The 14,067-nt window shown below is 46.6% G+C and overlaps 1 protein-coding gene across 6 annotated transcripts in view; it reads right to left on the reverse strand.

Moving 5' to 3' along the window:
* The window catches only part of DAAM2 (dishevelled associated activator of morphogenesis 2), a 245,228-nt gene that overhangs the window by 7,965 nt on the left and 223,196 nt on the right, over positions 1-14,067 (reverse strand). For all 6 annotated transcript variants that reach the window (XM_034764798.1, XM_034764800.1, XM_034764799.1 and 3 more), the window contains 2 exons: positions 13,144-13,275; positions 2,108-2,278 (listed from right to left, as the gene is read on the reverse strand). In XM_034764798.1, coding sequence (XP_034620689.1) covers positions 2,108-2,278; positions 13,144-13,275 — 303 coding nt within the window. The remainder of the gene's footprint in view (positions 1-2,107; positions 2,279-13,143; positions 13,276-14,067) is intronic.

Below are 14,067 nucleotides of genomic sequence, written 5' to 3' on the forward strand. Positions count from 1 at the left end.
GTGTGCTGATAAACCCAAATAGGAATAGAAATGTGGTTATTCAATCAAACCATATGCATTGGGATGGAGTCAGTCTCTTACAGTGATGGGAACACAAAGGCAACAGAAAGAGATCAAGAAAGAGAAGCCAATTATAAACAAAGTGAAGTAGACCAGCCAAATTGAACTGTCCAACCTGAAGGAGATGCAGAAAGTCAACTAACAGCATCAGTAATGAAAAAGAACAGTAGATTTTTTTTTTTTTATAAGTTTACTAGCCGAGTTCTTCCCTGGGTGATGCCCTGCTTCCCTGGAGTGACACCAGCAAGGAGTCTGTCCATATGAGTTTGTCTCGCTAACGTCCATCTAAACTCCCCAGCACTGGCTGGCTCCTTGGGTTAGGGCTGGTGATCTGTCCCACATGCACAGACCCAACCGCGATGCTCTCATTCTCTGTGTCAGCCCCTGGGATGCAGAAGGTGCATCTCCATATATAAACTACAACCCTTCTCTAGGTCAGTGAAGGGGTCCTATTCACTACCTCTTCCCTGAAGCATGGTGACTGATGGGAGGCATTCAGGAGAGTGGGTTACAACAGGGAAAGATTTTCTGGAAAGAGGGATCCCATCAAGTTTGAATACAGGACATGGGGAAACATACCCCTCCTCCACCAACCTCCACAGAAATAAACCTAAATTGCAATGTGCAACATCCCCTGCTATTCCAATTCTGACCACACACAGCTTTGTCAGTGCCCCACACCCTTGGCCTGCAGCACCCCCTGCTATCCCAGCCCTGGGCTCCCTACACACAGCTTTGCCTGTGTCCCTCACCCCTGACCTGGAGTCTTCCCTCTCCCCCACCCCGTGCCATCCTAGCCCTTGGCTCCCCACACATAGCTCTGCCCACATGCCCCCTGCAGCCCTCCTGCTATCCCAGGCTGTTGACCTACAATACCCATACTTTTACAATGGACCACTTCACTTTTAAATACTAAGCGCTAATAAATCGATGCCAAGTACTGGCATTTTAAAGCCCCTCGTACAGCAACTCCAAGGACGATGCTGAAGTCCTGGGATTTCTCCTTAATCCCCCCTCCACCTCTGAACCAAGCCAAACAGAGTGGTTTATAAATAAATAAATAAATAAATAAATAAAAGCTCAAAGCAGCAATCCTCCTAAACAAGCCCTGGGTTGCAGTAGCTGCTGGAGTTAAAGTGCTGGCAGCACAAAAGGAGGTAGAGGAATGCTGAGCTGTTCTCAGGTCTCAGGAACGTGGGAGGTTAGTTCACCCCAACCCCCCCGGGACCCACACATCGGAGTTCCAGCAGGAGAATCAATGATGCATGCACGTTCTCCCTGCCCTGTCAGGGCCGAAGGCAGCCTGAGTAACCATGGCATTGAGGGCAGCCGGGGGAAAGGCTGCTGGTATCTGCAAGGCAGGCGCCAGTGTGCTCCTGTGTCACAACACACTGTCCGGGGACAGACACAGAACAGATGATAATCAAGTCTGAACGGAAGCAGCCCAGTTGGCAGGACTGCGTGGGATCTGGTGCCAAGTGCTTCAAAACAGGAATATCAGTCTTAAGGAGGACGGTATCCCCCAGGTGTGCAGGGGAGGCAGCCCAATGGCCGGATGGCAATCTCCAGGTGTGGGGAGGGGGGGCACCCAGATGTCAAGAAGGCAGCTTGGAGGCTGGAACAGCATGCCCTGGTTTGACAGGGCAGCACAACCTTTCTGGGGAGAAGAGTGCAGAACAGACCCCTGGGGGCTGGAAGCCCCTCTTGTCGGCCCTGGGATTTCAAGGCAGCCACCAAATGCTTGCCCCTGATGATTGAGAACTCTGTGTCAATAACAAGGCCTGCAGCGGGAGGGAAAGCACACAGCCAAGGAGCACTTTGGCAGGAGAGGGAGTGGGAGGACAGGCAGCTGGGAGAGGAGATGAGAAATGAGGGACAGGTGGAGGAGAGCCAGGCTTGCGGGAGCAAAGGAGACAGTGAGAGGTGGTGTCTGAAGCAGTGGCAGGGATGGAACATGAGCAGGGGAATCGTCTCACTTGGCCCCTGTTCTCTTGAGAACAAGGAAAGAGGCATCCCCTCCCCGATGCCTCCTCCCCCGGGTTCTCACCATGGCCTCCATGCGTGCCCTGCGCTCCTCCTCCTCTTTCTTCTTCCTCATATTCTCCAGATCTTGCTTGGCCTCTGTGAACGACTGTAGGAAGGTGTCGAAGATGCCAAAAAATTCATCTGGCTGCATCTTGCCCTCATTCTCTCCAAAATGCTTCAGCGCCTTGGCGTACTGTCAGACAGGGAGAAGAACAGAACACGAGCATGGCAATTAGAGGGGCTGTTCAAGGGGTCAAGGAAATAAAGCCTAGGGATGGCTTTGCACCACACAAGCCCCTTCAGGTTCTTTTGTGGCCAATGGGAAATCGCCTCCACAATCCCCTGGTAGCTAAGGAAAGGCCATTTGATCTCTCCCCTAAAGAAGTTGCTCCCCTAACTAGCCAGTTGGCATTTGCAGGCAGATTTGGAGGGCACCAGTTAAGCACCAACGTCAAAAAAAAAAAATGCCCAGTGCCTGAGGGCCACAGAGTCATTTCAGAGAGCAGCTGTGCAGCCACACCTCAGCAACATCACTGTAACCAATGAGGGAATGAGTGCTAAACTGTGCCTGGTCGAATGAGCCTCCTCCCCCCATCTCTCCCTTCTGGATCAATTGATAACATGGCTTGGGTTAAGGGACTCTTGCCGTATCATGACAGTGTGTTCCGTCATTGGCCTTTTGCGGTGTAATCCCTCACTGTGGAGACCGCTGAGCAAACAAAGGGAATTGCCTGGCAGAAACCAGGCTGCGAACAGACAGGGCAGGCGAGGAGGGTAAGGAAAGCAGCCAGCTTTCCCAGGCGGACTTAAAAGAGAGCGGAAACATCAGAAGTGGCCTTTATTTTACAAGGCGAATGCTGAGGCTATAGGAAGCATTTGGAAGCTGCCAACTGGCAGGACTTCAGTTACAGGGCAGCCTTGATCTGGCTGTGGTGAAGTCACAGCAAAGTCTGGCTCTGGGTCATGAGCCCTGCAGCCCTGACACAGACACGCCATTAGTAGTACACCCACACATCATCATACGGATCCACTCGGACACAGCCATAAACTCGCACGCACCCACATGCCCTGCCGCCGATACTCACACAGAGCCATACGCCCTCTTGACGATACTCTTGCTCCCAACACTGATCCACGCACACACTAGCACCCATAGGCACTCTCAGCCAACACATACATATCCACACACTCCCCCAGTGTAGATGTTCATACCCTCTCCACAGACACACCGTCGTCAAACCACACCATGACTCTTGCAGGCTATAGATTCACTGCATTTGATCACTGCAAAGTGCTTCAGGTGCACATCCAATTAATACAAATGACAACGGTCCTGGTCCATGGGGTGATAATCCAGCTGCCCATTCCCCACTTGGGTGTTTTTATAGAATGTGAGAGAGACCAGGAGCTGTGCAGTTTGTATCCCAAACAGGAAATGAGCGAGAAACTCTGGGATCCTGCCTCAGAAGCCCCTGCAACTCTGATGGCTGCACTAGGACTGACAGATGAAGGAACAGTTTCTTTCTGGCAGTGCCTGTGAAATTTTGCGATTCTCCCCATGCTCCCTCTCCTTTGCTCTTCCTGCCAGGCTCGTGCAAAGCAGTTTGCAGCGATAGGCTAGTTCTTGTAAACAGTTGCTTTTTGGCAAAAAAGCCCAAACAACAGAGAAATTCAGAGTAGCTGACATTAAACAAAATTTGCTGCAAGCAGCACAAGTTGTGAGCATGACAAGAGGCATAGCAGCAGTAGCCGAGAATCAGAGACTGTAGGGTGCAAATGCAGGCTGGCAATGGTGTTGAGTTTAACCCCCATCTCTGGACATATATATTTAGAAAATTATGGTAGAGAGTAAGCATTATATGTTTTGACTGCTGGGGACTCCAGCCCTTCCCCAGGGAGACACGCCAGAGGTTGTGGAGACAGCCCCTTTGGAACCTGAAAAAGAAGATCCCTTTGCTTAGTTCTCTCTTTTTACCATTAGAGACCAATCAGCCAAGGGAGGCCAGGGGGAGGGGTGAAGAAAGAAGGGAGACTCCATAGTGCACAGACACTGTCATCGCGCACAGAACAAAGAGCCCAGAACATTCTACGACCACGGGGAACAGACCTAGTCAGGGATTCCCTTCTCATTTAACTCATTGCCGTGGTTTGCAGAGAACTAAAAAGTAAGGCACAAATCAAGACCAGCGACATTCTTCCCCACACAAAACGTGCACAAAAATGGTCACTCTCTTGTTCTAGGCAATTTCCTGCCCTTTGAACTCCCACAAAATTTGCCAGAATGACTCTTATTTACTCAAAGGTGGGCCAGAATCCAAATCCTCAACTCTGTACAGTTTCTTACTAGTATCTAGATCACAAAGGATAAGAGGTTATTACTGCTGCCAGCAGGAAGAGTTGCTCTGTTAGCTCAAGTGACAGAAGCTTGTGCTTTTAGCACTGGAGATCCTGGGTTTAGTCCCTAGCAACACCACACAATGGGCAGTCATTACATCTAGCCATGGTCAGTGTTTGTCACAGGGGTTCTTGTAGGTAGGGATGGGAGCACCAGTGCAGAAATTGAATGAATCTTAACATTGCTCTGGATTATAGAACTTCGGGAAGGTGAGTGAGATGGTGCACAAATACTAAACTGGTTTAAACCAGTGGAGGGGCAATCCCACAGAGTACGTAAGTACTGCCTAGTCCCCCCTTTCCTGGGCCTCTTGAATCCTGCCTACATATAACATGTGTGTAGTTCCCAAGTGCCATTTTTAATTCCCTCAAAAGGGGGGGAACCTGCAGGCACACACTCTACACTCCTGGCTGCTATTTTCCCAATGGCTATCATAGAATATCAAGGTTGGAAGGGACCTCAGGAGGCCATCTAGTCCAACCCCATGCTCAAAGCAGGACCAATTCCCAGATAGATTTTTGCCCCAGATCCTTAAGTGGCCCCCTCAAGGATTGAACTCACAACCCTGGGTTTAGCAGGCCAATGCTCAAACCACTGAGCTATCCCTCCCCCCTGCACCAGCTACTCTTGCTACATTAGCAGGGATGCTCTGGTCATTGCTCCTGCCACTAAATGGAGTCACAGAGTTCCACTGTCTCCTTAAAGGCACAATACCCTTGTTAAAGAAAAATAACTATTGGAGAGTCTTATAAATATAACTGGTTCTAGATTTTGAAGTAATGTTGAGGAAGGACTGTCCTGGATGCACTCTGAAACCTCATGATGCCACATCCGCTTACTGTAAAACAATGAAATATGAAAGGTAGAAACATACCAAGCTACAATTATACGAAAGGTAACAAATGAACTCTGAAACAAAATTATGATTTATTTAATTAAATGTTTTCTCTCTGGCTCCCACTCAGAAAAAGTGGGAGCAGAGGAATATGAACCAGAAGAATGGATTCTAGACCCAACTCTGCCACTGATATGACCTTCTGCTAGTCCAGCGGCAGTCATTAGGCAGACCGCGGGCCAAATCCAGACTGCTAGATGCTTTTGAACGGACCCCAAAAATCTTATTTACTTAATTTTTTATTATTATTTTCTCTGGAGTTTGGACCTTGACTATACCTTGACCAAGAAATTTGGACCTTGACAAAAAATAAATTGACTACCCCTGTGTTAGTTACTGTCTTGTCTGTACTTCAGTTTCCCTGTGTGTTACATGAGGATGGTAGATCCCTATCTTCTACTTCATATGGGAGTTAGTTAATGTCTGTAGAGTACTCTAAATGCAAGTATCTCTAAAGATGGGATGCTAAGGAAACCTCATGCTGTCTTCATACCCTTTGTGGACTACAGCCCACTTCTTCGGATGCATACCAAGAAGTGGGCTGTAGTCCACGAAAGCTTATGCTCTAATAAATTTGTTAGTCTCTAAGGTGCCACAAGTACTCCTGTTCTTTTTGCGGATACAGACTACACGGCTGCTACTCTGAAACCTTTACATTCCAACACACCCCTCTATTTTAGGACTTCACCTACCTACCAACTGTATCAGTTTTGCAACAAGTGCTTCTCAGAACTTACCATCTCCACCCAGGATACTCCACTGTAAACACATTACTTTCCCAGTGCCCACCCTACAGTTCATGAGCAGCATGTGATGCATTGCCACAGCCTTTGCCTTAATAGCAGCTTTGAAGTGTAAAATGGTCAGGATCACATGCTGGGTGATTACCACTCAATGGGCCTCCTTGTTGAAGTGGAAATTTCTGATTGCCCAGCTTATCCCCGGCTGGCTGCCCATTAACTCTGAATGCCTGTGGGTCTCAGGCTGAGCCTGCTGTGTGTTCCTGGGCTGTCACAATTCTTTACGATAACTGTCGGCCTTATGGGAAATGACACATTAATCTTATTTGAAATAGTGAATTACACACACCCTAGTGTCTGAGACAGATCTGCTGCATTTCATGCCTCCTTGTGTCAACCCCAGTCCACATCTCAGAGACACTCCGTGAGGTTATGCTGGACTACAGGTGGCTCCTTCATTTAGTCTCCTCTACAGTGGGCACAGAGACCTGAAGATGGGTTTGCCATGAACTCCTTCCCCCTCCGCTCATGGATAGGTGAACTATTCCCTGAGGTGCCATCAAGCCTTCATCGTTTGGGCCCTATTTGTGGCAGGTAATTGTGGGGTTCCTGATAGGCATAATGCTATATTCTCAATGGACAGACACAAATAAATTGATTGAGCTTGTATCACTTCCTCTTAAGATCTTGTCGATGCTTCTAGCATAAGTAGCATCAGCCCTGCCCAGTACTCGAATGAGAGCCCTCTACCACAAACACAGTATGCTGCAGGCAGTAGTACTGGTGATTCAGCAGGTGGTACTTTTCTCTCTGAATCGGTCCCTCCCTCCCACCCCCCTGGTGTAGGAAGGTGCTATGCTGCTGTAAGTGACATCTTTGGGGTTAGAACTACATCCCAAGCTCTCATGACCAGACATCATAACTGATCAGATTTCTGAACAGGCTGAACCCACAAGAGCCAGAATGCTCCAGAAGACAGGCCACTGCCCTGGGAATCAGAACACCTGAGTTCTATTCCTGATTCTGCCACTGGTGCTTTTGGTGACCCTGGGCAAGTCACCTAGGGTACATCTACACAGCATTTAAACACCCACTGCTGGCCCAGGTCAGCAGACTAGGGCTAAGGGGCTGTTCAGGGGTGTAGAGGTTCAAGCTTGGCTGGAGCCTAGGCTCTGGGACCTGTGAGTTCAAGTCAGCTAACCTGGGCCAGCCATGGGTCTTTTATTCCATTGTAGACATACCCTGAACCTCTTTGACTCAGCTTCCTTTTGTGACATGAGAACAATGGTGCTTATGGTAGCTTCTTTCGTAAAGTGCTTTGAAATCCACATATGAAAATCATCATATTATTTTGTGATGTTCTGTGATGTCAGGCACTGGAACATGGATAGAAACTTGCTTATTACTTAAGCCATTCGGGGGAAGATACATGGGCAAAGCAAAATGGAAAATGTGGGTTTTTGGGTGGAGGGAGGATTATAACACGGGCTGGTATATATTTTTCATTAAAATAAATTCATTTCCACAACTTATCACTCCTCCATCTCATGATATAACAGGTCTGTAGCTTGTTGCCAACTCTCCTCCCCCTGCCAAACTTTCCACTGAATCCCTCTTTTTGCCAAAGCAAATGGTTTAGACAGTTTATTTTAAAAAGTTGTTTCAACAAGGAGATGGAAAACGGGACAGCAGCACACGCTCGCAGCTGTGCCCGCCAATGAAACATCAAGCGGGCTACAGAGACCCCATTGGAAGCAGCAGGAATGTCGGGAGGAGATGTATGTGCAGGAGAAAAAACAGCAACAATGACAATTATCCTGGAGTCTCCAACCGTTATTGAGGGACTAGCAATGGGAAGAATGAATTACACCACCTGCTCTGAGCAAAACTTAAAAGACTTCCCTAGTCAAGCAATACCAAAGTTGTTGCTACTAAGATTCCAATTCTGCAGCAAGGCAGTTCAACTAAATGCTACTCTGCTTTTTATGGGCCTGTCAGTGGAAAGACTCTCATCGATCTCCACAGAGGTTGGACGGGACCCTACGTCGCCTTGAAACCTATTGATCATAAAGGATATTTGAGCTAGCTCCACAGTAGCCAATAGCAACCCTGCTCATGCAATATAGACACCATGAGCATTTCTGACACATTAGGTTGTCCTGGGCCTTCTGCATTTCTAATTTAGTGTAGGTCGGGTAGGTAATTTATTTACCAAATGGCTCTGTTTGAGATGGCGAGCTTTGGTATCTGTCCATGCCTCTTGGAATGTGCCCCAGCTTGACTCCCCCAATAGTCCATTAGTCTCAGCAGCTGACAGAAGTAACCAGTTCCAAAAGACCGAGGGAGGCCAACTTTTGTGTTTGAAATGGACATTCTGTCTTTGCCGCTTGGACTAAAGTATCCCTATGTGCCTTGTAGCTCATTGCCATTAATGGCTATTATCTTAGCTGGATTTTCACTTTCCTCTGCTGCTCTTCAGAACAGTGCTACTGTGTTTGTCAAATTTACTGGCATCCAGTGGCTGTGTAGACTTTGACCTCCCATCTCAATGGTGCTCAATATTAGTCCCCTGCTTGAGGTATCATTTCATAGTCAAGTCATAAAAAAAAAAAAAGACTGAGAATGGACAGGCGCCCACCTCCCTTTCATCTCAACCTTGCCAAGGTTATTTCTTTGTCTTTATTATGCCCCTGTACTGGGCAACTGTAGGCAGCAGGATGCTTGCTGTTGATTTTATATCTATTCCAGCTTCTGTGCTGTAGACCCAGCTTGTGAATTCTAATCACTATGGTAGTGATCATGTCTGAAATATACATAGTGTCTTTCTTCCAGAATGATCCAAAGTGTTTTACAAACAGATTTATTATAAACTGTACACACAGGGTGAAGTTCACCCATGGGCAGAGAACAGAAACAATGCCATTGCTTCACTTCAGTGTATTGTCAGCGCTTATGTGGGCCTTTAGTGGAACAGAGGCCTTATGGGGTAAATGTCATCCCTAGCAAATAGAAAAATAAAATTTACACCATGGGAAGAACTTGTGAAAAAAATTACATTCATTTGGCCTCAGCGTTTGCACTGTTTTCCCACAAAACCAAGAAGGGCAGTTTTCTCAGGTGACATTCACTCTCATCCTGATTTTCCTATGAAGAAAGCAATTTTTCATCTGGATCAAACTTGTGAAAATTGGTGATAAGTTTCAGGATAGAATTTCTCTCAATCCCTCCCCCTCCACACACATGGGAAATGGCAGAAAATATAATCCCTTGATCAAATCTGTGAATTCTCCTAAAAAACCCAACCCCTCACAGATATTACAGTGCACTGAAGGTGAAAAAGCCAGCAGCAGAACAGTGCCCTGCACTCTGAGTGAACCTATTAAGAGAGTTGGGGTAAATTTTTCAGCTTGATCTTACCCGAACATCTGTTTTGTGCATGCACAGATGATAGTGGTTACAGCATTTCACTTGCAAAGTGAGACGCCAGCGTCTGAGAATCTGGCCCTTAAATTTAAAACATCACTTCTTCACTGGGATAATTGGCATCAACTGGTCCTGTCGTCGTCTGTCTAAGCAAAGAAGCCAAAGACTGCATGGGCCGTGTGAGACTGAACTCTCCCTCCCAACACGAGATGTGGTGGCTCTGAGGTGCACTGGTGGGGCTGTGGGAGGAGGGGGGAAGCTGCACTACCTGTGTTATACCCGCTCCATGGGTAAATAGATAGCTCTGGTCAGCTATCTTCTATGTTATGGGTAAAATTTAAGGTGGTAGTTTGGCCAAGGATCTGAGAGACTGCCTCTCCCTCTCCCTCCATTCCATGCTGGGTTCAGTGGAAGTATTGTGCGGCAGCCCCATTGCTGTAAGAGAGTGAAGGCGGTGGGCAGGATGTTCTCCACAAAGGACCTTCAGCTTTAGAACTTGTTCCATGCGTTTAGTCCCACATAGCTTGAGTCTATTGCCCTCCAGTCCAGGCCAGGCTGTAAGGCCCTTTGCATCCCTTAGCAGTGAGGAAATGGGAAGACTTCAGTAGGAGCTTTTACTACTGGATCATTGCTGGTTGGCCCTCTGCTGATTTGTCTACTGGAGTTGTCTTTTATCAATGTATATTAGAGAAGCAGAGAGGAGAAAAGGTTTGTAGGGCTCTTTTGGAGTGGATTTCTTATATAAATCTCAATAAATACAGAGCACATTTTGCCAGCACTAAAGACACCTAAAAATCATTTCTCAGGTTTGAAAAGATACTTTGTATCGTTTTAAATCCAAGCTCAGGAAAGATGGCTCTGCCTAACGCCAGGCAATCAATTAGCCAGTACTATATTTAGAACGATATTCAATCCCAGCTGTTAAAACCAGGACTTCATTATTAAAATCAGTGAGCCAGACCATTTCTTCCAAGGCTCATTAGGATTCCCCCCCCCCCCCCAAGTCTTTCCCCCCCTCTCCCCATTTCATTTCTAGAAATCAAAAGGAACAGGATAGTGAGATCTCTGTGTGTTGTGTCCTACTTTTGCTGGGCAGTTGTAGCAGCAGTTTCCATGGCAGGGACAGAGCTCACGATTCAGCAAACACAGAGAGCCCATTGAGCATGGGAGCTGTTATGGGCTCTGGGAAACACATCTGGTTTGTTGAGAATTTCCCGTTTTGAAAAAGGAGTGGGGGGTGTGGGTAAAGAAGCGAACATGAGAAATAGCACAGTACTGGTAAGGACAGAGAGTTCTCTTTCAGGAGTCCAAGGCAGCTCAATGCCAGTGGGAGAACCAAAGCTCTAGATTCAGCAGAAGCTGGAAAGGCATATGTTCAAGAATAGTAGGGGTGTGTTAGGAGAAGGTAATAGGGAATGGGGGAGAGGTTTCCTAAGTATGTTATAGTCATTAAAATAAAACTTCTCTTGTTAAATGCTTTATGTTGGCAAATGTCAAAAAATGTGTGCAACAAGTTCCAGACATATTGGTCCGGCTGCGGGGAGACACTCCAATTATCCTTAAAGCAACAGGATCCCCTTTTTCCTGCCCTGGCCTGATCAAGGAAATGTATCGGTGCCTCAGAGTGAATGATTTTATGTGTTTAGCCCATTATTGACCCCAAGATAAACCGCCTTGTGCCAGTCAGTGCAAGTCAACTGAATGTACCTCTTCTGTGCTACAGCAGGTATAAGAGAGGGAGGACAAAGGACATTTTTATAATGATAGGTAAAACGGTTTGGATACTGTAGGAACCGACCCCAAACTCATACTCAAAATTTATTCTGAACTGAACCAGAGTCTTCTTGATGGTTAAAATGTCTGCTTACCTCTTGCCTTCCCCCTAGCTGCTCTTTTCTTCACTTTTTTGTACATCTGCAGTTTTTTGATCCCAGACAAGAATAAAAGCCAGAGGTCCAAAATACCCCACAGAATGGGAGTTCTCTTAGGCAAGCCATACTACAATGGAAGTGGAGGTTCTGGAACATAAGCCACTCTTCCCTTACTATCAGAGCCAAATGAGGACTTTTGTTCAATTTTTGCCATAATAACCAACCAGCTCTTGTTGTGATTTCTGTGGTGTGTGCAGTGAGGCAAACTCTGCAACTCTGAAAAGCCAAGTTATCCCCATTGTGATGGAATGTTATGTCAGAGCGATGGCACAGCATGGTGACAGGACACTGTATTGTCCTGATCCTCCTCCAGCATCATGCTTGTCTTCTGAAAACCAGGAAGCCTAGCAACCCAATTACTGATATTTTATTCACAGTTCAGCTTGTCCCCTCACATCTCTCACTGCAAGCTACTGACACCAGCAATGGAAACGAACTGGTCCAAAGGAAATAACTTGTTCATTTGGACAGCCAACTGCTTTTAACATACCAGCCAACCAGGACAGCTTTGCCATTACATGCTGTTTATTTTAGGACTTGTTCTCTTTTAAATATTTTGATATCCTATGAGCTTTTCATACATGTTCTTTCCCATTCAACCAGAAGACGGAGGGATTAATGCCAGCTTCTAGTCATCAGCAAAGAGCTGGCACCTCTTCAGAGGTCTACACTTCCCTTACTAGATTTTTTCAAAGAAGCAAATGCGAGCTGATGACAATAACAACTGAATATTGACACATTTATGGTACTTTTCAACATGAAGGATCCCAACGTTTCTTGCAGATGTATATATCTCCCACCGTTACATCAGCAGAATTTAGCTAAGTTTTGCCAGGAGACCAGATCTAACAACCCTATTCTTGAAAAACATGCTGTGGGATCTTTAAGAACCAAGAGAGATTGTGCTTCTGATCTCTCACCCAAAAGACAGCACTCCCAATAACAGTATTTCCTAACACCATGTCACAAAAACCACCATTGCCATTTTCCCCCATACACACCATCCTCATCAATAAGCTCTAGAGAAGAAAGAGATTCAATGGGCAGAACCTAGGAGGGGATCTGGGTTGTATCTGTTCAGTGAATGGGATAGATAGACCCAAATCACCACCTTTAATCTGAAACTCTTTGAATGTCAGGATGTTGCCTCCTGCCTCACCCTGCCCTCATTAGGGTCCCAGCATCTTAATCAGCTGCTTCCATTTTGGCTCCAGAGACAGGTTTCTGTTCTCCAGGAGATACTGACCAAAGACGGCCAAAATCTCTCCAGAGCTGCTTGCAAGGTTCAGACTCTGCCCCAGATTCATCCAGAAACCTGAGGCCTAGCCTAGACTTAAGCCATGCCTGAGTGCTACCACCATGGCCCACCTCTAGGGAGTAGAGGACTTCAGTTCCGAGGGCTGCCATTCTGGTACTTTTCACTGGGAAAAAGATGCATGACACGGGGGAAGGAAAGAAGTAGTTGTGTCTGCTGGTTAGGGGGTTTCCCTCCCTCCTCTTACACAGAGTAATACGGGGTACACAGTTTACCCCTTGCTCTCACTTAGCCCACTCATCGGGATCCTAAGGAAGCAGAAGAAATGAGCTTCCTAGCTGTCAGAGTCAGTAGTGAGCCACAGAAGGTGGATCTGAAAGCTGCAGGTTCCAGTCAAGCACTTTCAGGAACTTTCCTACCTTGTCCCTAGCCTCGTTCAGAAGGTCGTCTAGCTCCGAGAAGCTGAAACTGGCCACAGTGATGAAGTCACTCATGACAGGCACAAACCTGTCCCCTGCTTCCCGCATGCGTCTCTTCTGGTAGTCCAGTTCCTGGAAGAGAAGAAGAAGTCAGAAGCGTTGAGTGGCAGCCAGCAATGGCTCCTCAGTGAGAAGAATGGGGCTGGGTAAGTCCAGTTGTTCTGGTTAACACAGAGCACACACTCTCCTCCAATATACCCATCAGCAGCTACAGTTCAGAGCCACCCCCAACCTCTGCTTTCACCTACTCAAAGGCAGAATCGCCATGAGATGGAGGCAAATCTTACTTGTCGTCTCCTGGATCCTGCAATAGTAACAAAAAAAGAGTTCCTTACTATCCATCTAATTTATTGTATTTCTAAGACACCTTTAGTATCTAAGTGCCACATAGCTGAGACACTACGGTTTTCCTTATACTTAGAATGGAAAGTAACTGAAACTCAGATAACACGATGTGGTAACTACAAGTAAATGCTGATTTATTTAATAGTGCAGTGGTATTGTAAATCACAGGGAAAGCCTTTCAGGAAGCTGCCCTGTTCTGGAGCTGGGCTGATGGCAGAAAGTATCTTCCAGAGAGCTGCTGAACCACACTGGTTCTACAGCAGCGAGGAAGGACTGCATTGCCCCCTGCTCACAGGGGCATTTTGAGGCTTGCCAGCATTTGTCCCCAATTAATATTTGCAAAATACTTTGAGATCTTTGTATTAAAGATGTTATAGAAGAGCAAAGCCTTGTTAGTGTTCAGACACGGAGTTGTCTGGCCATGTGGTAGAGTAAATACAGTCTTAGGCGTTTGCCTTGGTCTCATTTTTAAAAGTTTTACAAAACACAACCAAGGTGCCAGGATTTGGGCTTTTACTC

Source organism: Trachemys scripta, chromosome 3 (genome assembly GCF_013100865.1).
Source record: "Trachemys scripta elegans isolate TJP31775 chromosome 3, CAS_Tse_1.0, whole genome shotgun sequence".
NCBI lineage: Eukaryota > Metazoa > Chordata > Testudines > Emydidae > Trachemys > Trachemys scripta.